The sequence below is a fragment of the Bemisia tabaci genome, chromosome 4 (genome assembly GCF_918797505.1).
Source record: "Bemisia tabaci chromosome 4, PGI_BMITA_v3".
Taxonomy (NCBI): domain Eukaryota; kingdom Metazoa; phylum Arthropoda; class Insecta; order Hemiptera; family Aleyrodidae; genus Bemisia; species Bemisia tabaci.
This window is the reverse complement of record NC_092796.1, coordinates 34,970,180-34,997,876: the sequence shown is the minus strand read 5'-3', so window position 1 is coordinate 34,997,876 and position 27,697 is coordinate 34,970,180. Positions and strand designations below refer to the sequence as shown.

At 37.9% G+C, this 27,697-nt stretch overlaps 2 protein-coding genes across 2 annotated transcripts; one reads left to right on the top strand and one right to left on the bottom strand.

Annotated features, from left to right (window-relative positions):
* Positions 1-2,790: 2,790 nt before the first annotated feature.
* Positions 2,791-11,267, top strand: LOC109040202 (uncharacterized). Its single transcript, XM_019056061.2, has 4 exons — positions 2,791-2,929; positions 4,541-4,820; positions 7,816-8,018; positions 10,628-11,267. The coding sequence occupies exons 1-4, from the start codon at positions 2,825-2,827 to the stop codon at positions 10,979-10,981; spliced, it is 942 nt and encodes a 313-aa protein (XP_018911606.2). The 5' UTR covers positions 2,791-2,824; the 3' UTR covers positions 10,982-11,267.
* A 3,563-nt stretch (positions 11,268-14,830) lies between these two features.
* Positions 14,831-26,702, bottom strand: Tsr1 (Tsr1 ribosome assembly factor). Its single transcript, XM_019048370.2, has 12 exons — positions 26,490-26,702; positions 24,726-24,990; positions 23,726-23,942; positions 22,392-22,592; positions 21,077-21,280; positions 19,813-19,978; positions 19,323-19,526; positions 18,432-18,658; positions 17,183-17,443; positions 16,460-16,570; positions 15,738-15,945; positions 14,831-15,042 (listed from the first exon to the last, which is right to left on the bottom strand). Exons 1-12 carry the CDS (start codon positions 26,599-26,601, stop codon positions 14,897-14,899), a joined length of 2,322 nt encoding a protein of 773 aa, XP_018903915.2. The 5' UTR covers positions 26,602-26,702; the 3' UTR covers positions 14,831-14,896.
* Positions 26,703-27,697: the final 995 nt, after the last annotated feature.

Here is a 27,697-nt window from a genome sequence, read left to right as displayed (position 1 = left end):
TCTAAATCTGGTATGCGCCTTCAGGTGTCGTTAAGATGGTGTCGCTTCTTTTTCCATTTTTGGAGGAATTAAGTTGCTTGAGCGCAATGCTATTCATTGTAATAATACCAACATTTGAAATAATAGCCCGATGAAGAAACTCATGAAATTGAAGCATTTAGGTTCCAGCGAGATAGCGTTATAGCGAGAAACACCAAGCACAATCCTGACAAAACTTGATGGCACTTACAAGGTTTTGAATTTTCACCTCTCAGATATACCATGAAATATACCATATAAAACTTGACATAGCGTAACGCTCTCTTGGCCGCCCCCTCCTCCTTCAGCGTGACGTACTTTATGGAAGGTCCCTAATACGTAAATTATCACTCATTCAAAAATCAACCGTCATTAGAAACACGACAACACAGGTTATCGGCAACTCGACAACCTTCACTATTTCAACCTTTTCGAGTGATTTCCCAGACTTTAAAGGCAAAAAAAGGATTCATCTCCCTTTGGCAGTGGAATGTTTGTCGCGGGTAAAGCTTTTCAAATTTTCACGCTATTGTTTGTATTGCGTCACTCTGGTTAGATCTGCGTGTTCTTCGATCGAGCATTTTCAGGGCTCAGTGCGTACGCATTCTCGTGAATTTTGATTTATGAGCAACTATGCTGCCGTGCTAAGGAAGAACGCTGTATGAACATTCGAGAGTTGCCAAATTTCCCTTGATAAAACATGTATTTTGATGCGATTTTCGCACATTTTTCTTTGAAATCTTCAGATGTTTTAGATTGAATTGCGTACCTACAAAGTAGTCCGAAAATTTTGGAAAATAATATTCAACATTTTTCCAGTAAATTCGGTTTTTATCGAAGGAAACTTTGCAACGTCTGAAGGCTCATACGACGTTCTTCCTTGGCCTAGCAGTATGTGCCCCCTCAAAATTGAGTGAGCCTACTCCGACGCACGATGGATCGAGTCAGTAGGAGAGGTCGGACAAAATTTGGAAACTTTGAAAGCTTATAACTCCGTTTATACCAAACTTCGAGGTTCTAACAGTGGTTCCATTGATTTCCTCGTGAAAAGTTTTTGCTTTAAACTCCACTTAAGAACTGTCCTTCCTGTATGACTACTTGTACGGAAAGCTTCCTGAACCTCCTTTTAAATACTGGGAAACATTATCGACAATAAAACTAGGAATTAACTATCCTTAATACCTTATTAACTTTCACTTAAAACTAAACAATTTTAGTGAAAAAATAAAGACTGTTCAAACTTCGGAGCATTTTTCAGAAAAAGGAGAAGCTACAGGCTACACACTTCTGCATACACTCTAATAGACTTTTGGCTCCTTTCTGCTGAACGTTGTCCAATCGCAGGTACCTTTACCAAAGTAATCTCAAAAAAAAAAAAAAAAAAAAAAAACCTTTTGAGTTTTTGATCTCAACAAAATCGTCACTCACAGAAAAAAAAAAATATCTACACTCTGCTCGTGATTTGAAAACCCGAGTTTTCCTTGTTTTCCAGTTATTAGCGTTCGTGTGGAAAAGAAAAGGTCGGAAAAACAATACCTACCTCCTCCTGGCAATTTACGCAAATAGCGTGGGCACTTCAAATGTCAAATAAGTGCGTGTTTGCCCCGGCGTAATGCATGGTTGTCAGAGCGATTCGAATAACATAAATCCCTCATATTTCTAAGCCGACCAAATCAATCCAAATGCCAAAGAGACTGAATTTTTTTTAAAAAATTGGGAAGACTTCAGTAATTTCTGAAAAAATTGGGAAGTTTATCACATGAGCGCAGTTGCCTGACTCAGAATCATGAAATCATCCCGTGAGTCAACAAAAACCTGTCATCATTGCTACGAAATGAGTTACGGAGTAGTTACGAAATTGTAGTTTTGCTCGAAAACTGCTTTTAACAACGAGAACCAGAACCATTTGAAATTATTTTAGGCTCACTGTCAATTTCTCGATCCTCAAAAAGACTCAGCCGTTTGTATATAGATGTAGACGATCGTAGTGCGCACATCATTATGCGCATGGTGACTAAAAAGGTTAAGTTCTTTGATACGCCTAGGTTTTATTTTCCATCTTGGTTACGTGCAGAATAAATGCAAATCAATCAATAAGTAAAAATCTCTATTAGAGCCCTCTGTCTTTGAATTTTTGAAATTAAACCTGAGCTTTTTGCTACCATTTTTATACCACCAGCGGACTGATTATTGAAGTTTATATACAAAGTTTAAACAAAAAAGACATAGGGAGTACGGAGAGATCCTATTGGTTGAAATGGGTGGTTCCTATAGACTAAGAGAGAAAATGATGGGCTAACTATCGGATCTCTCGTGGGTTGCTGTTCGTTAGTCTATTACCTACCTCGTTTGTTCATCGCAACTACCCGCTTCCTCCAATAGGACCCCTACATCTCTTTTGTCTCCTTTGTCTATAGCTTTGTCTATCAATTTCAATAATCGGTCTGCAGGCTTTTTCACGGTGCGAAGCATGAGTGAGGGACTGCTTCGTGTAGTGACCAAGGTCGCAGAGTATATTTCAAAGCTCAAATAAATCCAACATAGTGTGCAAATAAAATGAAAATGAAAAAAAAAAGAAAAAAAAAAGAATGGTTTTTTACTGAAGGCACTCAAACGCGCGTCATATATTTTTTGCCCATGGTGGCTCCAAAGAATGATTCTTGAACTCGCATGCCAGCTAGGAGACTTTGAGGGGCAAAAATAGGGAAATCGGCTGGGAAAGTATAGAATTTTGCATTTATTGCATGCGTCATGCACACAGCGTTCTGCGAAAACTAGGATGACGTGCAAAAGAACTCTCTCATAAATGGAGGTCCCGTGGATGGAAATCGGCATTGGGTCCAAAGATCGAACCATGGGTCCTTTATTCAGAGTGCTTTTTGCTGTGTCTCTCGCCGTGCTCATTGCACAGGTAAATCATTTTTTCCGTCCATAATTTTCTCCTTTGTTGTGTTAAATTTAAATATTTATTCATTTAGCTTAATATTTTTAAATCGCTAGATTTTTCGAACGTCAATAATTGAGTGATCCGAGAATTTTGTCAAATGCCTTGGTACTTCGTAAGATTTTAAAAATGAAGTTTGGCATGTTTTCACAAAAGAGCTCTTGAGCTGTCAATATTATTGACGCAATCATTAGTCAAATTACAATGTTTTTTCTTTTATTTTTTTATTTTCTCATTTTTACGTTTCATTGATTACCATACTGCCGTGCTAAGGAGGAACGCCTTATGAACCTTCAAGCGTTGTCAAAATTCTTTTAGTAAATCGCGAATTTTCGGGAAAATTTGTGAATATTTTTCCTCCAGTTTTTTAGATAATTTTGTTCGCAATTTTACCTAAGGCTCCTGAAAATATTAAGGAAAAATATTCATAGTTTTCTTAAAAAATAAACATATCATCGAAGGAAATTTGACATCATTTGAATGTCTATACGGCGTTTTTCCTAAGCACGGCAGCATATTCTCCATTAAATCACATGGAAAAATTGTAAAATGAATTAAAAAAACATTAGAATTTCCACTACGTAAATATTACGTCGCTCCTCTAACACGAAGGCGTACCTCCATTTCCACATGAGCCGCGGGAAGCTTTGAGATACACGGAGAACAGGGCTCACACACGAATTGAGATGCGTCAGAGGAGCGACGATCACTGAGACAGACGGCGTGAAGATACAACTATTTGAGCTTGATGGATGACCATGTTGCGTCTACAAAACTGAAGGCGCGATGCCACGAGGCGTGAATTCGCGATGCTCCGCTCTAGGCTGCCGATGAAATGTCGCTTAAATTCGGGAGGAAAGTTGAAAAACGAGGTGCGATTAAGTCTCCTTTCTTCGGCTGTGCTATTCACGTAGCTTTTAAAGCGCGACTACAGATAAGACAAACGGAAACGAATACAATATGGAAAAATATAGCAAGAGAATTGTCGCGTGTTAATGACGGCGCGGAGATACAACTATTCGTGCTTGATGGACGTCCGTGATGCATCTGAAAAATTGAAGGCACGATGGCGCGAGGCGTGTATTCGCGATGCTCCGCTCTAGGCTGCCGATGAATTGTCGCTAAAATTCAGGAGAAAAGTTAAAAAAACGAGCCCCGAATAGTTCTCTCCTATCTTCGGCTGTGTTGAGACTCAATTATTTTTTTTTTTTTTTTTTCTTTTTTTTTTTTTTTTTTTTTTTTAAATTTGATGTATGATTCTTTTATAGGATGCATTTATAGACCTACATCTAAAACTCGTATGCACTGGATACACACAATCCGCAAGCCAGTGTTTAGCAAGCCTTGGGTCCATTTGAACCAACTTAGGCATCTAAAGGTTAAAAAATGTGACTCTGTTATATTCTATTTAATTCAAGCCGACAAAAGCGACTCTTTCTCTGAAAAATGTTACTAAAGTACGATTTCAATGCTCGGTCATCCATAGGGTTGGATTTTCGTTCATCGGTCTTGATTCGATTTCGTTGACGAGGAAAACTGATCGTTTTCCTCTTTTTTCATTTACTTTACTAATTACAGGGTGCTCATAGTCGGATTCAATATGGAGCAGATGGAGAACCGGAAAAAACTGACAAAACTGAGGACGCATCAACTGCGTTAACGACTGTTGCTGAGGATAGTTTGTCGCAGAAAGTCAGCGCCACTGCTGCTCCTGAACTAGATCATCCCTCAGAACTTCAAGTCATCGATGACACCACGAAAGAAATCGTCACTGAAATGGAGCAGCGTGTGTCGAAGGCTAAGGAGTACGTTCAGCAGGTTAATCAGTGGATCGGATGGGCTTACAGTGTTGGGACAGGTATGAATAATTTCTGCAAAATATATTCAACTAAAACTGAAAGGAAAAAGGGACTTATGAAAAAGAAATCCATTATTCCTGGTCCCTAGTAAAAGTGAATCAGCCTGACGTCAGGCTGATTCACTTTTACTAGGGGCTCATTTCAAAAACAATGTAGGTATCGTTAGTCTGCTTTCACAGATAGGTACTTTTACTGCGAACCAGAGATAGAGGCTCCTGGCTCCTCATTGCAAAATAAAGTTCAGTTCGACTTCGTTTTATTGCATTTTTTCTCGAATCGTGCAACAATTTTCTTTTCAGTGAATTTACTGAAATTAATTTCAATAATATAGTCATATTTTCTGCTCGATAAAAATAATTCGATGGCAGGATAAAAAAAAAGTACATCTTTTTAGCAAACTCATGAATGTTACCTCTTGAATTCAGTATCTTCTCTCGCAGTTAAAAGTAAGTAGTAATGGTGATCCACACTAAGAAAAAAGAATTAACTTTGCCGCTAAGAATAGTTTATCTTGAGTCCAGAATGGTGCTGCTTGGTTTTAGGACATTTTGTCGACGATTTTTTTTTCGCGCACCTTTTTTGTCCAGTAGTTTACGCCCACACGTAAAATAAGCAACAGTGATTTGGTCCAAGCGTTATATTTTAGTCGGTATGTAAAATTATATTGACAATATGGGAATGAGAAATTGAGAGAGAGAAGGAGGTGTTGTTATGGTTGCTCATTTTCTAAATGAAATGTTATTACTTTCTCCTTTTGAATCATCTTTTTAAATTGTCATTGGTGAATATTCGGTTTTATTTCTAGCCTTAAAATATTCGATGTACAATATACCATATATATCGACGGTGAAACTACCAGACCACGTATCTCGTTTGCGGTGTTTAAAAATCTCCACTCACATTTTATTTTTTTGATGGAGATCAAATCAATACCATTCCTTACAATTTTCACAGATTTTTCTCCGCACAAAGAGGAAAAATCACAGAAGTTTTCACGAATTGACGTTGAGTAGTTTTCTATTTAAAAAATAAAGTATGACAGGAAGTCTGCGACGCCGCAAACCGAGATACGTGGTTTGGTAGCTTCACCGTCGATATGTATAGGTACTATTTTTTTTTTTTTTTTTAATTTTTTCATTACGAAATTATTACTTCATTTTGAAAACATTTATATTTTTAAAACGTGGCAAATATGTGTAAAACCTTTTCAATCGACATTAATCTCAATGAGCCGCAGTTGTGCCGACAGAAACTGCAAAAATGAATAAAAGAGGAAAATAAAACCAAAAAGCACGCAATTTTTAGTTTTAACCCATTTGTACATCCATCTTTTAGAGTCAAATACGTCGAATTTTGAGCGTTTGGTTGCGCGTGCACTTCGCTGCAGCACAATAAAAGCACAAAATGTAAAAGAAAAAATTAAAGTGCTTTGGAAATAATTAAATTTGACACGAAACCACCAATATTTAAAAAACACACATTATATTATTATTCTCTTTTGATAAATTGATACATATTTTTCCCCCATCAATTTAAATGAGAATAATTAATGCAGAGTGTGCAAACATTTCAAAATCATGAGTTAAAAAACACTGACTATGCGAGTATAAATATTAAAGCCTAACAGAGCGGAGCGACACGCGGCGCGGCGGCGGCGTACTGCGGCTGCCAGCGCGAGAGGCCCACTGGCGCCTACAAACCTAAGTGGATACTGCACGCATTGCACAATGCTTAAAGTATCCACTTAGGTTTGTAGGCGCCAGTGGGCCTCTCGCGCTGGCCGCCCGCCCGCGGTGTGACGGCGCGGCACCTGAAGCAACTATTTCACAATAGAGGTGTTGCACAGTATTATACGAAATTGAACATATTAAAAATGACAGGCATCCTTTAAAAGTACAGATCTTTCCTCGCGAAATAAATCAAGATACTTATCGTACACAGGAAAAATCTAAGAGCCCTTAGCTGAGGCAAATATAGAGGTTTATCCGGTTCAGGTTTAACAAGGTAGGAATTTCTTGAAAGATAATTAAGTCCTGTTACACCAAAGAGGTGTAGAGAGACTTAGTGAATTTTGTCTCACGGTATTGACGCTCCCCCATTTTTACCAAAACTCTCAACTATATATTATTCTCCGTTTGTCCAAACAGACAAAACAAAAAAACAAGCAAACCCTCATTCTTCCAAGACATCATACATTTTCATCCAAAAACGTCGTGAGCAATTGTCGTTTGTATTTACATGTGGGCCAATTAACTTTGGGTCTCAACTGGCACGTGGACCAAAACTCCCGTGCCGAAAAAGCACGTGGATGTAAATTAGTGGAAAAAACAGGCGCGCGGACAAAAAATCGTTGACGAAATGTCCTATAACTGTGCTGCTTAATTGAAGTTAGATTTGTATTTAACCCGAGCATTTTTTTCTGTTTTCTGTCGAAATTCAGCTAAAGTCAAGATAAAAAACAAAACTCTTCGCGGCGACGCAAGAATCATCATGCTTGAAACAAGCACCTTTTTTCAGTGCATTACATAAATGGATCCAGACACCTCGGGGGGGGGGGGGGCGTATAAGGGAGGTTGCGAGGCGTTAGGGGGTGGGGGGACTTTCCTAGAAAATTGTCGAAATTTTAAAGCATCTAATATGCATTTAGAGTTAATTTTTTCATGAATAAGCACCAAATATTAGCGCGCCGTTCCCTCTTTTCTTTCTTTCTGTCTTCCTTCTTCCATGTAAACACACAGAGGTGTAAATGGCCTTAGATGCTAAAGCAGCGCTTTAAAATAAACTTATCTTACTACTACTACTTTCTTTCTTTCTTTCTTTACTTTTTCTTACTCCTTTTTTTTGAGCGAACTGGTGGGCGGATTTAAGATAGGGGCGTACTTCCTCTGCGCCCCCCCTCCCCTTCGATCCGCCTAACGTGTTCGGGAGAATACATTTTTCAATTTATTTGTATTTTATTCACGCACTTATGCATTTATTTCGCCCGGTTTCCAGTGAAAAAAGCTGTGAAGAGGAGTTTGAAAATGGGAAGGAGAGACATTGCCCAGGCCCGATTCCAAGTGAGGAACATCCTCTGCGATCGCTACGATAATTTCAAGATCATCACTGACAGTTCAACGCCAGCGGACCCCGAACTTGTCGAAGCTGTGAAAACTCTTGAATCACCAGAGGCTCCTTTGAATCCTGTCTTCACCGGAGTAAGTCAGAAGCAGAGACGAGAGACTATCCACCGGCCTCTCAGCAACAGGTGGAGGCTTCCACTTTCGGGGATTCAACATTTCCGTATGAAAAATTATAAAGGAGCAACAGTCATCAACCTACTTGGTGGATGATGAGCTTCGGATGCCCTCATGAGCCAAAAAGTTTCCCAAACTTCAGTTTGTTTGCAAAACGCAATTCTTAACAGGTTGTTAACCATCCATTTAGTAGGTATGCCAACAGTTGAGTGTTGAAGTCCCGAAAGTAAAAGCTTCCACCATTGCCAAGTTACCAGTGGAGGATATCTTGTCCCTGGTCAGAAATTAAGAACATATCCTCGGGGGGAGGGGGGCGTTAAAAGTTCTTCGGGGGTCGGGCTGCGTGGCAGCCAGGGGAAGATCCACGAGGGTCCACTTTGCGACAGTAAAAAACCTGGGGCATGATTCACCAAAATTATATACTGCAAGCTCGTCTAAAGATCGCTGAAAACTTGTCGATTTCGGTCTAATAGAGTTCCACTATAATCATTCGAACAAGAAATATTGACTCTTTAAAACTTAACACTAGACAAGGGGCTTGAGGGACAAGGCGCATAACTGTATTTTTTGCCATTTCGAGAGATAAGTGTTTGAAGTTTCGAAATTACATGGATCCTTATACCGGAAATATAGTTCACAGTGACTTTTCGATGCTGAAAAATGGGAATTTGGGAGCGAATTTTTCACAGAATATGCATTAAGACTAATTTCCTCTTGAAATCATTATTATCTCGATTTCCCCAAAAACTGCAGACTTATGTGCCTTGCCTTCCAAACCCTTCAAATAAGTTTAATTTCGTAATTGAGGGGCTTGGATGTTTAAAAAAGCGCATATATATCAAGTTTCTACTTTCAAGAAGCACGCTTTGAAATGTTTAAAATTGCATGTAGGAACTGTGAGGTTTTAATTCATTTACTCGTATTTATTAATATGTTACGGCACTTGTGACAAAGGAAATAGGAGCCTTGGTGATAGGAGGAAAATATTTTAGGAAATCGGCTTCTATCAACTAATCACAATTTGAGATTCCGACTAAAGACACCTCACTCCTCAGTTGTTAGGTAATATTTCAGAGTATAAGATGCGGGCTACTTACTCATACTTATATAAGTTATTTAGTAAGTTACCACTACTAATACTTATCATGAGCGTAAATATAAACAATTTGTCTGAGGGGGAGGCTGGTACTGAGAGTCATGTGGCAAGACGCGAATCATCACAATGGTTGGCCTCCCAGGACCTGGAGGGTAGTGGTTTTAACGCAGGATTCATAACCAGGAGACCCAGGGTTCGATTCCTGGCTAGGCAACCCGAGTTGGATGGTCTCAAACAACGGTTGTCTCGGACTGGTTGAATAGTAAGGACTGAGGGCGGAGGGGCGCTACCTAGGATCACTACTTACGTAGTATTTGAAGAAGTGGAAAAAAAAAATTCTGGAAGAGGGCCACTAGCCTTCAAGAGTGGCCCCCCAAACCACCCCCTGGTAAAAATTGACGATAGGAGCTGCGTTTCAAAATACCATAGGAGTTCTTGTAGCCGACTGAAAAAGGCGATAGAAAATCATATAGCTGGCTGTAGAAAGTGGAAAAAATCATACGGCCGGGCTACACGAAGCGATAAAAAATTAGGTATACAGCCGGGCTATATGGTTCCTATCGCCGGGCTTTACACTTTATCGCCTGGCTGTTGCTTTTGCGCTATCGGCTATAAAAGGCTATAAGAAATTGTGTAGAAATTCTTGTGCTTTGTAAATCCTTAAGTTTGTACGGAATCACCTTAATATTTACAAAACGCACATTATATTCTCCTTTATTACATATTTTTTTTCATCAATTAAAATGAGAATAATCCATACAGAGTGTGCAAACATTTCAAAGTCATGAGTTGAAAAACACTGACTCCGCGAGATTAAATATTAGAGCCTAACACAAAGCGGAGCGGCGGCGCACTGGCGCCTACAAACCTACCAGGGATACTTCACGCATTGCGCAATGCGAGCGGCGCGCGGCGTGCTGCCAGCGCAAGAGGCTCACTGGCGCCTACAAACCTAAGTGGATACTTCACGCATTGCACGATGCTTGAAGTATCCACTTAGGTTTGTAGGCGCCAATGCGCGTTCAGCGCTGGCTGCCCGCCCGCCGCGCCGCGCTGCAGCGTACCGCGGCGCTTGAAGCAACTATTTCACACCAGAGGTATTACACAGTATCATACGAAATTGAAGGCGCTCCAACATATTAGGAATGGCAGGCATCCTTTAAAAGTACGGAGCTTTCCTCGCAAAGTAAATCAAGATACTGCGGCCCAAAAAGAGAGCGGTAGTCCAATAACGCACCAAGTCCTAGCATCCGTAATCAGTAACATTTAGCATACACTTTATCGCCAGGCTGTTGCTTAGTCGCCATCGGCTATAAAAGGCTATAAGAGATTGTGTTGCCGGCTATAGGAGCTATTGGAAATCTTCAGCCGGCTGTGGGTCTATGGTATTTTGGAACACAGATTCTACTGCCAATTTTTACCAGGGCCCAGTTACGCTCATGATACTAACACCGATATTAAAACTTTTTTATAGCTGAAAGAACACAACAAACGTCTCCTCCGTCGTCAGAAGAGTCAAGAGCCACACACCCTGAACGAATGGAAGGAATACTTCATGAAAGTGAGCAAAGAATCGATGGACTCCTACACCGAGGAGATGACTCAAATCGAGAAGTCGGCGCAATCATCCTTGAACACCCTGTACAACGCCCTGGTCATCTGGCAAGACGCGAACAGGGATTTGAAAGGCGGTCAAGAGAAACCTACTAACGTCGAAGAAAAATTGGCTCTCATTCGTCCGGCGATGAAACTTGGGGAGCAACTCGGCTGCGCCCCATCGCAACAATCCCCAAAGCTCGAAGGACCAACAAGTCGAAGGAATGCCTAACTTCCAGGGGTGCGGTTATCTCTGGTATTTGCCTCTCGGTCAGAGCCTATGTATGTTCCGGTTTTTGTGAATCTCATTTTTTAGTGTGAAGTAAAACATTAAACATAATGTAATAAATAGTATTTTTTTATTTTTATTTTTGTAAGTCTTTTCTGTATTTTTGTGAACTCTCGTATAGCTTGGCTTAATGCATGGTCGGGGATTCTAAAGCTAAGTGGCAGAGTTGCTGTTATCTCTGAATGATATTTCCGGCAGGAGCCTTGTATGTTCCATTTTTTGTGTGAATCTCGTCATTTCGTGTAAAGTAAAAAACTAAAAAAAAATTTCATTTAAAGTATTTTTCATTTTTGTGTCCTTTTATAACCGACACAAATGATACGTTTAACGGCACGGCCGGTATGATCGTATAACGGAAACTGATAACTAACCGACGGCAAATTTTTGGAAACCTTCGGGACAACCCTCGGTGAAGAAACTACTTTTTCGGGAATTTCATATGACATCCGTTTTACTTAAAAATATCGAAACAGGGTCTCCAAGAACATAATTTTTGACAAGTTTTTTTTAAGACATGCTGAAACGTCGTGTTGTTTAATGGTGGTTGTCATTGCTAGGGCAGAAAATGCACGGAAAATAAATTACAGGTAAAAAGGAACAAACGAATATTAGTCCTGGATTCCTAGATCATTTGGACGTATTACTGTCAAACGAACTATGTGCATTATGACGTGAGCCCTGTTATGAATACATTCTTATGGGTCTCATGTCTTAGTGCACATAGAAATACGTTCATTTACAAAAACACTAAGCGGTGAGGGAAAATTTGAGGCAGATTCGCGGTTTCTAAAATGCGCCTGGAGTTGGTGCCTTTCAAGGTGCCACGGATTCCCGTTGCATGATTACGGGTCAACATGATAACTTTTCGACAGGGATATCAAGGGTCCTGCGCTCTGCAGACGCCATTTTTCGGATGAAGGAACGTAATTCCATTCCATTATTGCAGAATTGACTCAAACATCTAATTTTTACAAGATCCCCCAAAATTGTTCAGATTTTTGCTGAGATCAGAGGAAGAATCAGGAATCTTTATTTAGAAATTCCCGAAATTCTCTTGGTAAAAACTGCAATTTGCGAGGGGAAATCGGGCAACATTGAATGTAGTTACGTTCTTTCGGAAGGAAACGACGAAGAGAGCTATTAGAAATAGGTACACCGATTCATCCATTACCTACACCTAATTCGTACGCGTTAACACTGGCATGCTCAAGTTGGGTCAAATTGACCTGCGAGGCTTCCTCTGAACACGTGGCTCACAAGTTGTATGGAACGATACACGATGGATTGTGTGGATTGTACACACGAGTTTCAGATATAAGTCTACAAATACTTAAAAAAAGAGGATCTGATAAATTAGACACAAAATCGAGTATCAACACAGTCGAAGGTATTCGAACCTTGTTTCTAAACTTCTCTGCCTTTGAGCGACATCTCATTGGTGACATCGGAGCATTGAGAGTTCACGCCTCGCGCCATCGCGCCTTCAATTTTTCAGATGCAGCAGGGACATCCATCGAGGACGAATAGTTGTATCTCCGCGCCGTCATCAACGCGCGACATTCCCCATGCTCTACTTCCATACTGTGTTCGTTTCCGTTTGTTTTATTTGTTGAGATGCTTCAAGGACTACGTGAGCAACACAGCTGAAGATGGAAGAGACGTAATCGAGACTCGTTTTTCAACTTTTCTCCCGAATCTGAGCGACGTTTTCATCGGCAGCATAGAGCGGGGCATCGCGAATTCACGCCTCGTGCCATCGCGCCTTCAATTTTGGAGATGCATCACGGACGTCCATCGAGCACGAATAGTTGTATCTCCGCGCCGTCAACAACGCGCGACATTTCCCTTGCTCTATTTCCATACTGTGTTCGTTTCCGTCTGTTTTATTTGTTGAGATGCTTCAAGGACTACGTGAGAAACACAACCGATTTTTCGATTTTTTCAGATGCAGCACAGACATCTGTCGAGAGTTAATAGTTGTATTTTTGCTCTGTCATCAACGCGCGTTGAAGTGTCTCTTATTCTTTTTTCCAATTTGAGAAAAGTAAGGGTAAGTAAACTGAAAATATACTGCTTGTCGTTTTTTCGCGATTTTCGTCAGGAAAAAAAAGCGAGATTATTGTCGATCTCTAAGACGTAGCGGAAGGCGTAGAATCGATTGCGCCTGGCCCCGAGACTCGTTGGAGCTTCATCAGCGTCGAAACGAGTGTTCTTGACCGCTTCGCAATCATCACATTTTTCGCTGATTGTGAGTTCTTATGCACTGGTGGAACATTTTCGACCAAAAAATCGGACTCGGTGAGTCATTTCTAAGGGGTTTTGCGCCATTTCAGCCCAATCGCAGAACTTTCGATTTTTACCCAAAAATTTTAGTCCATGTGACCCCTGTCGATTTTTCGCGATATTGGACAGGAAACTTTTTTTTAGACAAGTGTCGATCCCTACGTAATTCGAGGCGTAGAATCAATTGCGCCTGGTCTCGTCAGAGTTTCCGGAGCCGAGAAAAGAGTGGTTTTGACCGGTTTCTGATGATGGATTATGTGGTGCACTTTGATTTTTTGGAACATATAAACAGTTTATTTGACATGAAATGTGAGCATTTGGACTAATCTTGTCTAATTTTGCGTACTGAGAAGCTGAAATAATCAGAACCCGATTTTAGTACTATGGAGTTGAATTTTTTATGATCAGTTACGATATATTTTTCCCTTTTTACTTTTCACTGACTTATCTGAAAATTAACGAAGTACGTGTGGGAGAGAGAACTCAAGAAGAATTGTTTTTTGATATTTTTGCAGAGTATAATTCAATGATAAACTTTAATGATTAGGCATCTATGAAAAAAAGAATGAGTTTCTGCAAACCTTTGCTTGAGTGAAAAAATAGTGGTTTCTGCTGAAATATGACTCAAACAGAAGGGTGGGTGCATCAGGAAATCCTGAAATTCAATCCTAAGTCACAATTTTAGAGGAAATTTGCTCAAGTACCTCACTTCAAAACGTAATAGGTGGGAAAGACTCCATGTGATATGGATGAGTCACCCTGCTTCCATGACTAACTGTAAAGTTAAACAAGAATATTGTAATGTGACACAGTTCGTAAAATAAAAACTAACAACAAAGTAATAACTTCAATTTGAATAAATGGGAAGAGAAGATTTTCAGAGGTTCGGTATATTGTGCGTTTATACTGAAGAACCTGCTAAACATGCTGCAGCCAATTTCAGTTTCATGAGCAGTCCTGAAACCGAGTTGATTTGTCTGTAATACTGTATCAAATTATGTTTATGCTGTGGTACATATTTGAAACCTGAAGCTCAAAAATGCATTCATGTATGTAGATTGAGAAGATAGGAGTAAATTTCAGAAGTTTCCAATGTGCTCAATGTGATTTTTTAGCCGCTGTCTATGAGGAGCAAATTTTCTTTTCACTTCATATTGTCTCCAGATGGTGGTGAAATATCAGCACTCTCCCTCATTTAAACACATATAAGTCCACATTTTATTGCAAAACCTGGCAACTTTGACATGGTTACCAAATTGTGCTGAGAGATTACTATTTTTACATTGAGTCTTATGAGAATAATGCTAATTTTTGGTAAAAGATGGCAATTACGATTGCCAGTTGTTCAAGTAAATGTGAATTTTTAACATGGGTTTCAATTAAAGAAAGTTTTGATTTTTCAATACAATCTGGCAACCAATGCATTCCAGAAAAAGTTTGTTGCGGCATTCTTATGTCGGAAATACAAAGAGGAAACTGCAAAAAAATCTTGCTAACAATCATTAGAGCTTTTCTTGATTTTTTTATTTTATTTTTTTTTTTTTTAGAATTTTTCAAAAAAACGATTACAAAAAATTATTCAGTGTCCATTTCATGAGTCACAGCAGGTAGAGATGTATCATACGTCCACTTGGGGAAAACCCTCTTGTAAAGTGTTAGAAGAACGGAGTCTTGAGATTTCAGTTGACCATCAAATACACATTTCATATGGCCATGTGTTCCTGGAAAAAGAAGCAGACATTTTGTTAACATCACAGCAAAAAAAAAGAGGGAGGGATGCAAAGTTGCAAAAGAAATAAAAATAAAAAAAGGAATAGTTGAATAAAATGAAACTGTTCATCGTTGTCACTCATGATAAATGAATTGTAGCAGCTCCTTACTACCCCACCCCTATTGTTCTCCTTTAAACATGATTCGTGTTATATTTTGCATACTCCAACAACTTCTTACAACAGAAGGCAGAGAATTCCATGATGTCTGTTCTTGTGTATAACCTGTATTATCAAACGTTTCTTTGTTGTTTAATGCCCCTGTGAATATAATGATTTATTTCAATTTAATTCATATATGTAGATAGATACAAATCATATAGTTCTTTTGGTAAATACAATATTTTTACATAAAATATGTTTGAAAATATAAAAAATAATATTAACATCTGATAATCATTTCACACTTTCGTTGATATGTACAAAAACGCTTAGGCCTTTATTTTAATCACTACCTATTTGAGTAAAAAAAAAAAAAAAATCACTCTATTTAATTTTAAATATTCCGAACATCAGAGGGTTGACTTCTGGTTAACAAGAATTTATTTATTTATTTTTTTTTTTATACTGTAGGTAAAGTTATTACCTTTCAGAGATTCATATAAATGATAAAAGGATGTTAATTGGTTAAAATGACTGCAACTCACCCAATGGTTCTTTGATGTGACCTCTGCGGCCATACTTAGTATTCAGCTCAACAGGCTTGAACCATTCAATATCTTCTCTATTGAAAAACATGAACCTCACAATTGCAGACCTCTTCCTGACTTTGAGTGGATGCCCACTAAGAACAACCCGCTTGAGGATGATTCTGTCTGGATTCACGGAGAGGACACTACCAGTTGCCACTAATTCCTAAAGGAAAAAAAAAGATAATTGCTGATGAATGCTGATAAATGTTTAGCCTGGTGTTTTTAATTTTTAAAAGTGAACGTAAAATTTTTCCTCCGGCTGATACAGAGCTTAAAGACAGTTGAGTCCAAGGCTTGGCATGAAATTATTTTTGGGATGCTTAGAGGAATAAAAGAGAAAAAGAAAAAAAGAAAGAAGGAGAACGTTTTTGCTGAGCCAACTTTGGAGGAAAATAAATTGTAAGAAGCTAAAGGCCACGCTAACAGCATTGACTGATAACCTACACCAAACACAGAATATGAATCTTGGTCAACAGGAAACATAATATGTAGAAATGATAGAATTTAAAACTTTATTTTTCACATTTTCCAAAAAATGTGAACAGCTTATTACACAATAGTTTTTACGATTAATGTAGTAACAGTGACTTCACAGCTTTTTCCTTTCTCGCAAAACTAGATGCTAAAACATGAAGAATTTGATAAGATTGCTAACTTTAGGTAAAATTGATACTTACGAGTAAATTGTTCTTATCTGGTTTAAAAGCTAAGACTGAGCAAGGAGGAAAAACTATTGGTGCAAAAACTGTGGCCACGACCACGCTGTTTGGTTGAAAATATCGTTCAAACTGAAAAAAAAAAAGAAAATTTCAGAACAAGATGAATGGACACTTTCACTGAGTATAAGTACAAACATGCAATTTTCAAGGATGTTGCTGAGGAAAAAATCTCTCTTAATACCACTGAAAATCTGATTGTTTACTGGGATTTGTTTTTCATCATCTTTCTATAACAATCCATCAAACTCACTGTGATACAATGCAAATAAACTAGAGGGTAACCTTTTTTAGGCCCTCTATGGCCTATGAAGGTCATTTTGCAATGATAAAAGGCCTGGATCATAGTTTGAGAAAAGTGAGCTTATCTAGAGATGACCTGTCTGAAGCAAATTTATTATTTATTACTGTTATACTTTAATTTTTCTTCTGAATGTCAACTTAATTGCTTGAAAACTTCCTTGCTTTTTCCTCTCTTTTAGCATAATAATCCACAGAAATTTCAAGCTATTCAATTGACTTGTTCCTCTTTGAAAGAATAAAATAGGAGGAGAGATTTTAAAAGACTGCAATAAAGATACATGGTTCTGCACTTGAGGCGCAGGTCCCAGGACGACATTGATGAGTTAAGTCGTCTACAAATGATACAGTGTTATGGAACCATGATTCTGATATGTTGCTCACCTTATGCTTGGCACCATTTGTGTGTTGACTAAAGACAGGACATGCTTTAAATCTCCTATAACCACATTGAAAAACCATGGGTTCTTTGGATTTGATTGGAAGCTGCTCTTCGTCTAGAATGGATCTCCTTAGTACTAGATTTAAAACAGACATCTTTTGTTCATAAGGCAATAATCCATACAGCACAGTTGGCTGACATATTAAAGACTGATACTGATCTTTCGTCACGTTCTTCACCAAGACTGTAATATACGTTCCAGGCTGGAAAAAAGAAAGAAACCGAAGTTGGTTACGAACAAATTTTAATTCACTGAAAAATAAAAATAGTAAACCTGAAAAGTAAGCTAGCAGGCAACTGAAATTTTTGACACTTGCTTGAGTGAACTTCATAACTGTACCTGCTGGGTACAATTTTCGCTGAATTTTTCTCTCTTAAAAACATGCTAAAGAGGAGGAAGAAATAGTATTGATATGGGCCATTTTTGGGCTCACCCAGGTTGAATTATTGCACAATTTTTTGCTCATTGAAGGTCAATACTTTGAGGAACAAGATGGTCATGGATCGAAACATTTTACAAAACGTTTTAGATCTCTTGGCGTGACCTCAACTTAATAATCTAATGCAAGCTGCCTAAGCTGAACACTCTCCTCCCTCGGTTTTGTAATGGTACACATAAGAGCTCAAGATTTTGATTTTATTTGAAATTTTTGGCTTTGTTTTTTCTGCAAAATGGTAGGCATCCAGCACCTCTTTACCGCCTTGTTACACACAGTTTGAGCCATGTTTCTTAGTGTTTTTTTTTTCTTGTTTACTTTAAGGTATGCATCATAATTTGGTCATTTTGGGTATCTTTACAGATCTGATAATGGTCTACATATGGGTCTGACGGCTGATTTGGGCGAAAAATGGCATTAGACAGCAAACCTGCAATTTCCGCAAAAATCGGCCTAAAAACTCATGTTTGGACCTGCATTGGACCCAAAAAGAGACTGGAAATGACCAAATTATTACGCAGTCAGTAAAATATAGAACTCAAATGAGCAAAAAATCGTAGAGCTGAGGAGATTTAGTTACAGTGAGCCCAAAAACGGTCCTGATCGATACCCTTCCGTATTCTTAGAAAAATATTTGATACGTACAAAGTAATACGACGTTTGATGACAACTTAAGAGACCCTTTCTCAGAGCAAAATTTCAGTCGATGCACTTTCAAAATTCAAATTCAGCAGAAAGTTTGAAAAATACTTACGGTAGGTATGCATTCTTTTTCCTCTTGCTCTTTCAATATTCTTTTTTTGGTTCTATCAAAATTCTGAAATTGAAATATTCTAGCATAGTCCAATGGTAGATTTTCTTTTGGGTCCCAGGGTGAGGTGCGGAAGGACTGAAGACCACGGTATTTTTGGAACCTCACTCGAGCTGGCATATTTTGGGGCGTGTCAACCTCATCAGGAAAAGCTGCATCTGTTTTTGCATCTATTGAAATTAAAAGGAGAAAACAATAATAATTACTAAAATTTTTCCAAAAATCATGATTTTTAAAATGTCCTGGAGTTTATGAAAATGATGACTCGTTGTAGAAATTCGTTTAATTTTCAGTTCCATTTAAGAGATAAATAATAATAAAACCTTTGGGATTTTCAGCTGAAAATTGAACTTCAACAAAATGAAGATAAAATATTTCTAGCTGATTAATTTTGCACAGTACTCTCTTGTAGTGGATCTCAAGGGACTAAAAGACGGAAAGAAAAATATGTGTTGTAATATAAGAAGGGACCAATGGTTATTCATTAAGGAGGGATTTTCCTCACTGTGAGAGAGTGCTGTACTAGATAAAGAAGAACGTTTGAGAATTAAATTACTCTGTTGTTTCTAAAACTTGAAGAAAAAGAAAAAAAAATAGAACGCTATGAAATTATATTATTAAACTAAGCTAATGTTTGTACTTTCTAAACAAGATTACAAACTAAACTGATTAAACAAAATGCAAAACAGTTTCTTTTTCAAAGAGACAATATTTTTGTTTTTTACTTCTCCAGAAAAAAAGAAGCAAGAATATTGGAAAAAATATTTTTCAAAACAAATGAATTGATAACCAACAAATACCTAATAGAGGAGTAAAAATATAAGAATTAATTACCTTTCAAAGTTTGTAAGAGTTTCTGCTCTCCTTCTATGTCCATCTGGGCATCATACTTTTCAGCACCCATGGGCGCTTCTGAAGTGACAGTTAAGGTGTCATACTCTTCTTCTGAGGCTGCAGACTTTGCGTCTGAATCGGCATCATCTGCTGGAACTTCCATTTCCTCATCTTCATCACCACTGTTACCGCTTTCTTCAACTTCTGTTTACAAAAAAAAAAAAAGTAAAGAAATTACTTCAATTAACTTTCCAACAACTTGTTTGTAATGTATCAGGTAGCAAAACCATTTTGAAGAGCACATCCCAATTTTCACATGGCTTGAAATTTTCTTCTGGAACTTGGTGTATGGTTACATCTTGACCACAATAATGTTCTTGAGTTCCTACGGAGAGGAATGACTTTCTGGGAGACTTTTTATGGAAAATGTCTGTCCAATTATGATACAATTAAAAATAGATTAATTAGGCAAAGGAGCGTTTTCTCCTACCTTCGGCATCTTCCATGATCCAGGCCGCTTGATACTCCGAGAAACCTTTGGGAACTTTGATAACTTTCTTTTTCCTATTTTCTGCAGCTTGTTGAAGTTCTTCTGCTGTTGGCCAAGTTTGTTCCGCGTCCATTGGGTCTGGTGTATTTTCACTCTCCAAAGATTCCTGAAAAGAGCAAAGATAGTTAAAACTCTGTGGATAATGAGACATCCAATTCCAATACTGTTCTTGAAAATTCTTGACATTCGTCTTTGCTCATTCCTATACATGTTTTGAGAAGATATGTCCCAGAATGTCAGTTTTAAAGAACTGGAGCCTCAAGAAAAGCTTCATTTTTGCCAAGGATTCAAATAAATTTTTCCTTTTTTTTTAGAACTTGAAAACATTACTTCTTGGTCACCCATTGATTAATCAATGGGCCTGTTGCATGCAAGAGATACAGCCGCGCGAATAGACTTTTTAGAGGTTAAATGACACGAAAATTACGATGGTCACATTAAAAAAGTCTGAAATACACTCCTTACTGCGCAATTTGCGTTGTCAGGAACGCGCTTTTTCAAATTTCCCGCGTCTGGGGGCAGTTTTCTAATCACCGGAAACGAGCAAACGGCGGGCTCGGTGATTTCCGGAAGATGCCGAGTCGTTGTTGTTGTTGTTATTTTTTCCTTCAGTTTGTTTACAAACCCAACGTGATCTCTTATAGTGGTCCATATACGCTTTATGCGGTAACCAAATCGATCAACTTTTAAATATCCAACGCAATCCTTCTACATTTCATTTCACGATATCACGAGCTCCGATTTTTAGGTTATGTTGTCAGTTTTAGTTGACCGGAAATAGCCGCGAGTTGCCGTTAATTGTTTCCGTTAGAACACTGCCCCCAGACGCGGGAAATTTGAAAAAGCGCGTTCCTCACAACGCAAAATGCGCAGTAAGGAGTGTATTTCAGACTTTTTTAATGTGACCATCGTAATTTTCGTGTCATTTAACCTCTGAAAAGTCTATTCGCACGGCTGTATCTCTTGCATGCAACAGGCCCATTAGCTTTGGATAAAACATTCTAAAATCGGTAATGTTGAGGAATTTACAATATCCTAAAACTTACCTCTTGAGGTTGCGATGAAAAGTCAGAAATTACACTCTTGAGTGATGAAAAGTATAGAAAAATGAGAGATTTACCGCATTGCAAACCAAGCTATGAGGTTTCAAAGTTAGTAATTGATATGTTGACTTTATGTAACATGTTCAGATGTTAGAACTTACCTGTAGAGCTGGATCTGCTTTTGCTAGAGCAATTGGACTTGACTCAATTTTCTTTGCCAACTCACTCAGGGGATATGGATCACCTGGAGACCAGATTTCTGACATCTGGAAATCGCCAACACCAGGAATGTGGACCAGGGAATTGACTGAAAGAGACTGGCCTCTTAGGTAGCCACTGATCGCCAAGGTACCAGAATTTGCTCCCTGTGTCAAAACAACAAATTTAGAATTAGAATTTTTAATCATATAGAGGACTTCAAAAAACTTAATAACTGAGGATTTTGGTTCAAAAAGGCCACTTTTTAGATAGTCATAGTATTTCAGAATCCTTTTTTGGGCAAAACCTACTGGATCATTGAATTTGAGCTATGCTAATGATATCATGGAGGTATGGAGAAATTTGGTTCATTCCTCTAAAATCATTTTTTTTTCCTGGCACAAGCGCAGAACTGAATTTTCGACAAGAATCGTGCTTTTCAAATAAAAACTTACTTAAGAGTGACAGTGCACATCTTAGAAACTTCTTGTTTGAAGAAGAAGAAAACTAGAGAGAAAAATTGATGGGTAAAAAATGTTCATACATTTTTAAGATTTTTACCTCAACAGTTTATCAAGGAAGGTAGAAACTGCCCGCAAAATAAAATAAATTAAACAATTTTTACTTTAAAATGATGGAATGATCTCTGCGCAAAGGGCAACAAGTTGCTTTGAAGTTTGGAATAGTCTGACTTTTTAAGCTTGTAACACAATTTTCTGCCTTTCTTTGACTTTTTCAGAATGTTAAGCACAATATAGCTGTATCCAACAAATCAGTGGTGCAAATTTTAAGTTCTACTGTTGATCAACGCTATTCGGAAGTTTTGACACAACAGGAATATTAAAAGTTCTATTCCAAAATTTCCTAATTTTTCATAAATGGATAAAGTGAGTCTACTGTGCGCAAGAGGCAAGGATGACTTTCCAGAGTTGGATTCGGATCGATAGTCTCAATTTTAAAATTCAAATGCTCCATCCAAGTCCACGAGCAATTTTTTCTCCCTTGTTGAAAATCAGGTTATCCCTAGGTTAACTCGGTTGCCAACAACAAAGAAAAAATTGGTAGCAGATCGGATTTCAGATTTTTTTAACATGCTCATCAAGATTTTCAAAGTATTCTACCTGGAGAGAGTCAAGTCATCTGTACGTAACTCTCATGAGCAACACATCTACTCACTGACTTTTCCAAGTTTTTATTTCCTTTACGAGTACATGTAGCTAGGCTAAAAATATTTCAAAAATCGATAGGGTAAAAATAATTGATGGATAATTAAATTACATCAGAATCGAGTTTGAAGTCTAGATTCTCAGCCAGTAAATGAGCACGTCTATCCCTTTGGATGACGCTCCTCTTTTTTTGACCACTAATTCTTCGAAACAAATTTAGAGCATCTGAAGGCTTGTCCAAACACTGTAGTTTCTCCTCTGGTAACCAGCGAGTCAAACTTCTTTGAATATCATGTTTCGCTGCGCTATGTTTCTGAAAACAGAAAGAAAAAAAAGGTAAATTACAGGGTATATAAAAATTATGTTCTTCATTCTAATTCCAGGAAAAAGTATGGAGTGTATCAATATAGATTTGAAATGGCCTAAAATAAATGTTAGAAAAGTGATTCTTTTGCGGTGATAGAACAAAATAATTAAATATTAAAAAATAAAATCAAGGGCCGTTGAAGTAGATGATGGCTGATGGAGTGCTGTATCCATAATTTCATTTCCATGGCTGAGCTTGAGAGATAACTACAAATTGAAATTTATAACATTGCAGATCTACCATCACATTTTAATTAGTAACTGAAAACTGATCTGTGCAATTACTAGGAAAGTTTCATGATTTTTACACTGCGTTTGTCGTTTGAAGAATATACCAAAACTAGATATGAATTTGGCCTGTTTATCTATGAGAAAAATAGAATAGCACCAGAAATTTTGAAATATTACAAATTAGGTGTACAGTTTCATAGTTCCTTCATCAACATATTTGATAGTACTTGATGGCAACTTTGAAGAGGTAAGGCATTGTTATAGGAACTTGGATTTCATGTTGATGGTAAGATAGGGTAAGATTGCTTGAGGAAATATAGAAAAATAACTCCAACTTTAAATATCATCTGTGTTAAAGGGTGCAAAAATTGCTCGACCGGGCAACCAACCAGTTATAGTTTGGTCCTTTAAATAAGTAGAAGACTGCTAAAAGTGTGAGGACACGAAGACTTTTATGCTTGTTTTTCTTTGAAACGATTGAGAGAATTTTGCATCGAATTGATGCTTTTTGAACAAAAACATGATTGGTATGCAATTCCAAGGGCAGAAGAGTTAAGATCACCATTCACAATGTGTGATTTTGCGAAGGCTGCCTTACAAAGAAAAGGATAAAGCATTTTGAGGAGCAAGGATAGGGCATTCTGTGACTCTGACTGTATTTAGTTAAAAAACTAAGAGGAGTCACAATCTTGAAAAATAATTGTCTTACTTCCATTTAATAAGTATGGCAAAATAACAACTTACATCAATTAATGCTCTCATTTATGTGCAAATTACTCAGCTCTTTTAGACAAGTTTTTAAACCCTGGAATGTGATATAATCAAAAGGGATAAAAGAAAATAACTCACATTGATAGGAAGATACTGCAAACCAGTGATTGTAACTGAGTAAGTTGGCAGACCTTGGGCTAAAATTGATGTGATGGCCAGTTCCCCTAGTTCGTCTATACCTGCTACGGGTATTGCAAAAATTACAATGTCAGCAACTTTGAGAGCATCCAGCAGTTTAAATAGGTCCTTGGTGTCAAGAGCCATTATTGTAAAGCGCTGTTTCATAATTGGCAAACTGGAATGCAAAGAAAGATTTTAAAATTACAAATGATTAATGAGGCAATAGAACTAGGCCTCAATTTACTATTAATCTTCATTAAAAAATACTGAGAGAAAATGCAGATCTATGTTTCTTTGATTCTAGTTACCTAGATCAAATTTCAACTGTGAGAACAGCTTTCAACGTTGTCCAGAATTCAACCCCATTTCAAATGGAAGAGCATTGCAAACAAAATTTGAAAGGTTAAAAGTATAATTGACTACCCCATAATTGAGGTGCTGGGCGCAGAAGGGGCATTTCTTGGTTGCAATGTCTCAAAATCTCCACTTACGTTTCATCCATAATGGTTGGTGCAAAAGTACATATTTTGTTGAAACTTATGGTGAATATTCTTTATGATTTCACAATACTGAAAATGAAAAATTTCAAATAATTTACCCAATAAATTCCTCTCTAAAATATAGATCAACAGTAGCGATTCTGAGACACCGCAGTCAAGAAATGCCCTTTCTTCACCCAATTCTTCAATAATATTCCTACTATTTATTCTTACAGTTTGCTTACGATCCTCAGAGGGTCTGCAGTGCTCCTGTAGCCCAGTTTTTACTGTTTGCCGCTTAGTTATTGGTCTCATGCATTTCTAGAGCTTCAGAGTAGTAGTAAACTAAAAATAAAAATGAAAAACTTCAACAAAATATTTGTCATTAAGTTCTTAGGTGCAAAATATGCAGCTACTAGAACATGCAGTTTCATATTAATTTGTCTAAATTATCCTTTATTACATTAAACCATTCTTACCTCATATGCATGTAGCCTTGGGCGGAATGAGAAATGGTGGCTCCTTCATCTGCTTTTTCAAACAACTCAAGCAATTTGAAAGGGCTTAACACCTCGTTCAGGGAAACTACTGCAATCAAGAAGGGTGGGTCCTTCGGACCACGTCTTTTCAAGAAACAAGCCTCCTCTACCTTCTTTTTTCTTAACTGAACACCGATATTCCTTCTTTCAATCCTCTTCTGCTTCTTTGTGTGTTTCTTGATTGCATGATGAAGTACACTTTTACCTGAAAAAAGTGAAATAAAGATACTTATGCTAGGGATGTCGATACTTATCCGATACTTGCAAAGTATCGATACTTTCGATCGATACTTAACGATACTCGGCATCGATACTTAACGATACTCGGCATCGATACTCCACGATATCGATACCATGCAGTATCGATGCCAAGACCCCAGTATCGACGGTATCGATACTTAATCTGATTTGGCCATGAAGAAGGCCTCTTTTTCTTTTTTAAAAAATTCTCTCCCCACTATTTCACCTTCATGATGCACTGTGACAAACGACGGAGTAATTAAGTTTCTCAAGATGATTATACTTCAATAAAAATGGTAAAAGCTCAGTTCGATAACTGTAGTTAAGGGCTCAAAATAGTTGACTAAGGACGCGAACAGGGCTTTTTCGAGAGAGGCGTAAATCTGGCGGAATTTAACGGCCGACAGACACATGCACACTCAGAATCACAGCATAATTCAGAAATAGTATCGATGGTATCAATACCTCATAAGTATCGATACTTCAGCTCGATGATCGATACCGGTATCGATGATTAGAGTCGATACCAGTATCGATATCGAGTATCGATACTTCCCTGAGTATCGACATCCCTAACTTATGCATGATACATACTCATCTGATAATCATTAGACCACATTACTTACACTGAAAAGAACAGAGTCACATCGTCTGGCTCAAATTAAAAATCCACAAGTGAGTGAGAAAGCTCCTGCAATTATACTAGACAATAATTTTGTCCATAAATTGAAACAGCACTTGATTGCTTTAGCCGCATACATCTATTATGTTTCTCTTGATTGATGCCAAGCATGGTCGGGGGGCGAGGTAAGTGGAACGTATCCTCTTCCTAACCCCTTCAACTGAAATGTCGATTTTCATTCCTGTCACTAGACTCATGGTGCAAGATTTGAATTTTAACAACTTTGCTGTCTAGGCCAAAAATAAATATGACCATCTGCTGTTGATAAAAATGAACACAATAAGTCCAAGAAAATTTGTTAGGAATGAAAATTGATGTGCTTCTAACAGGATGGTTCTTACTTCATTTCTATTGATAGCAGATAGTCATATTAATTGTATTCAGCCAAGACTGCAGTTGTTGAAATTCAAAACTTTCACCATGGCCCTGGAAGCAACAATAAAAATCTGTGTTTCGGTCAAAGGGATTGGCAAGGGCATGGGCAAAGCCCATGTCATACGATTAAAGTAGAGCTCCAAATGTGGCAGCACGTGACTCGACAATCATTGAGGGCAATGGAGGGTCTTGTGACCCCGCGTGACACCACTTTGAGAGCTCTTCTTGGATCGTATGATACCGGCTCAATCATGTCATCACAGCCACTTACGAATCTGTGTAGTCGCAATTCTTAAGCATTTAGTTGGTCTCATATTCACCAATTATCATGAGTACTGTATAAATCATAATATAATCATCTGTTCCTCAACAGATCATTGGGAATCCTGGATTATGAAGACACTTACCTTTGACGGCAGCATCTATTTGGCCTTTGCTACGGTGACGTCCAGTTTTGTGAGCTTTATTGGATTGTTTATAAGGTCCCGGACGATGAGCTTCAGTTTTATTGACAGCCATGTCGACTACAGTTGTAAAATTATTGAACGAGAGAAAATTAAACTACGAAATCATAATCCATTTCACCATGTGACACATGAAAAGACCTAACCTCAAAATGAGGAATGTCAACATGATATTCATTTAGTTCTGAAGATAGCGACTGGTTGCGAGCAGCGCTACAGTCCTTTGTTTACGTTTACTTTCTTGAGGTTATCAACATCAACTTTATCAAACTTCGTTATCAACGCAAGTATGAGTGGTTTCCGGTCTAAATACTCCTCCAAAACTATTATTTTTGTGCCTTTTTTCGAGGATACCTTGGATTGAGTGTGCTCGATGAGTGCCAAACTAAAAATACAGTCACAGTGTAAGAATGAAGAAACTGAAGTTCCTCTGCGATCATAAGGATGACCAAATAGCCCAATTCACCCTTGTGTCAGCTAGTGGCTGGTTTGATTATTTCGTATTTTTTATACTAATAATATCTTTATCTCTAATCTATAGCTCGTTCGATGGCGAAAAGAAAGCCAAAGATTTCTTCTCCTTTTGGTGGATTTGTCTGTGGATGTCTTCTTTGGGCTCATTCAGCTTCATCATTTACTCGCTGCTTTTCAGTGTTTCGGCTGAAACTCTGATCATTGCTGCTCCTATCGGAATTCAGCTGATGACCTCCTTCAAACTCAGACCCGATATTGTCACTTTCCTCCCTTGGAAGGTGGTGAAAGAATTTCTGATTCTAGAGGTATTCACATGTCAAAAAGTTGTCTTCGTTCTTGCTCTCATGAAACGAGAAGAGGGGAAAGAGGATAAACTAGAAATTTTATTTCCAGGAACTAAACCACGTCTGCAGCACCTGGAAAAAATTTATCAAGTGAGTCGAAGGATAGTAGAAAAAAATTCCAGCCCTGTCAAAAGTTCATGATATCAGGCCCTGTGTAAAGCACCCTCTCTTTCATTCTGGATGCAATATTTTGCGTTCAGTCTTGTATCTTTCTGTACCTATGTATCTTTTTTAATCTATTTCACCGAGCTTTTGAGCATTTCCAGGAACTACATCATAAAAATCCTTCTCTAGTCTTAGTAAATACCTCTTGTTAAGGTAATTCCACTCCTC

Coding starts and splice junctions, on each gene's coding strand:
- LOC109040202 (XM_019056061.2), top strand. CDS start 2,825: ATGGAGGTCCCGTGGATGGAAATCGGCATTGGGTCCAAAGATCGAACC. Junction 2,930..4,540: donor TCGCCGTGCTCATTGCACAG/GTAAATCATTTT, acceptor TACTAATTACAG/GGTGCTCATAGTCGGATTCA. Junction 8,019..10,627: donor TGAATCCTGTCTTCACCGGA/GTAAGTCAGAAG, acceptor ACTTTTTTATAG/CTGAAAGAACACAACAAACG.
- Tsr1 (XM_019048370.2), bottom strand. CDS start 26,601: ATGGCTGTCAATAAAACTGAAGCTCATCGTCCGGGACCTTATAAACAA. Junction 18,659..19,322: donor ACTCTTACAAACTTTGAAAG/GTAATTAATTCT, acceptor TAATTTCAATAG/ATGCAAAAACAGATGCAGCT. Junction 17,444..18,431: donor AAAAAGAATGCATACCTACC/GTAAGTATTTTT, acceptor TCTTTTTTCCAG/CCTGGAACGTATATTACAGT.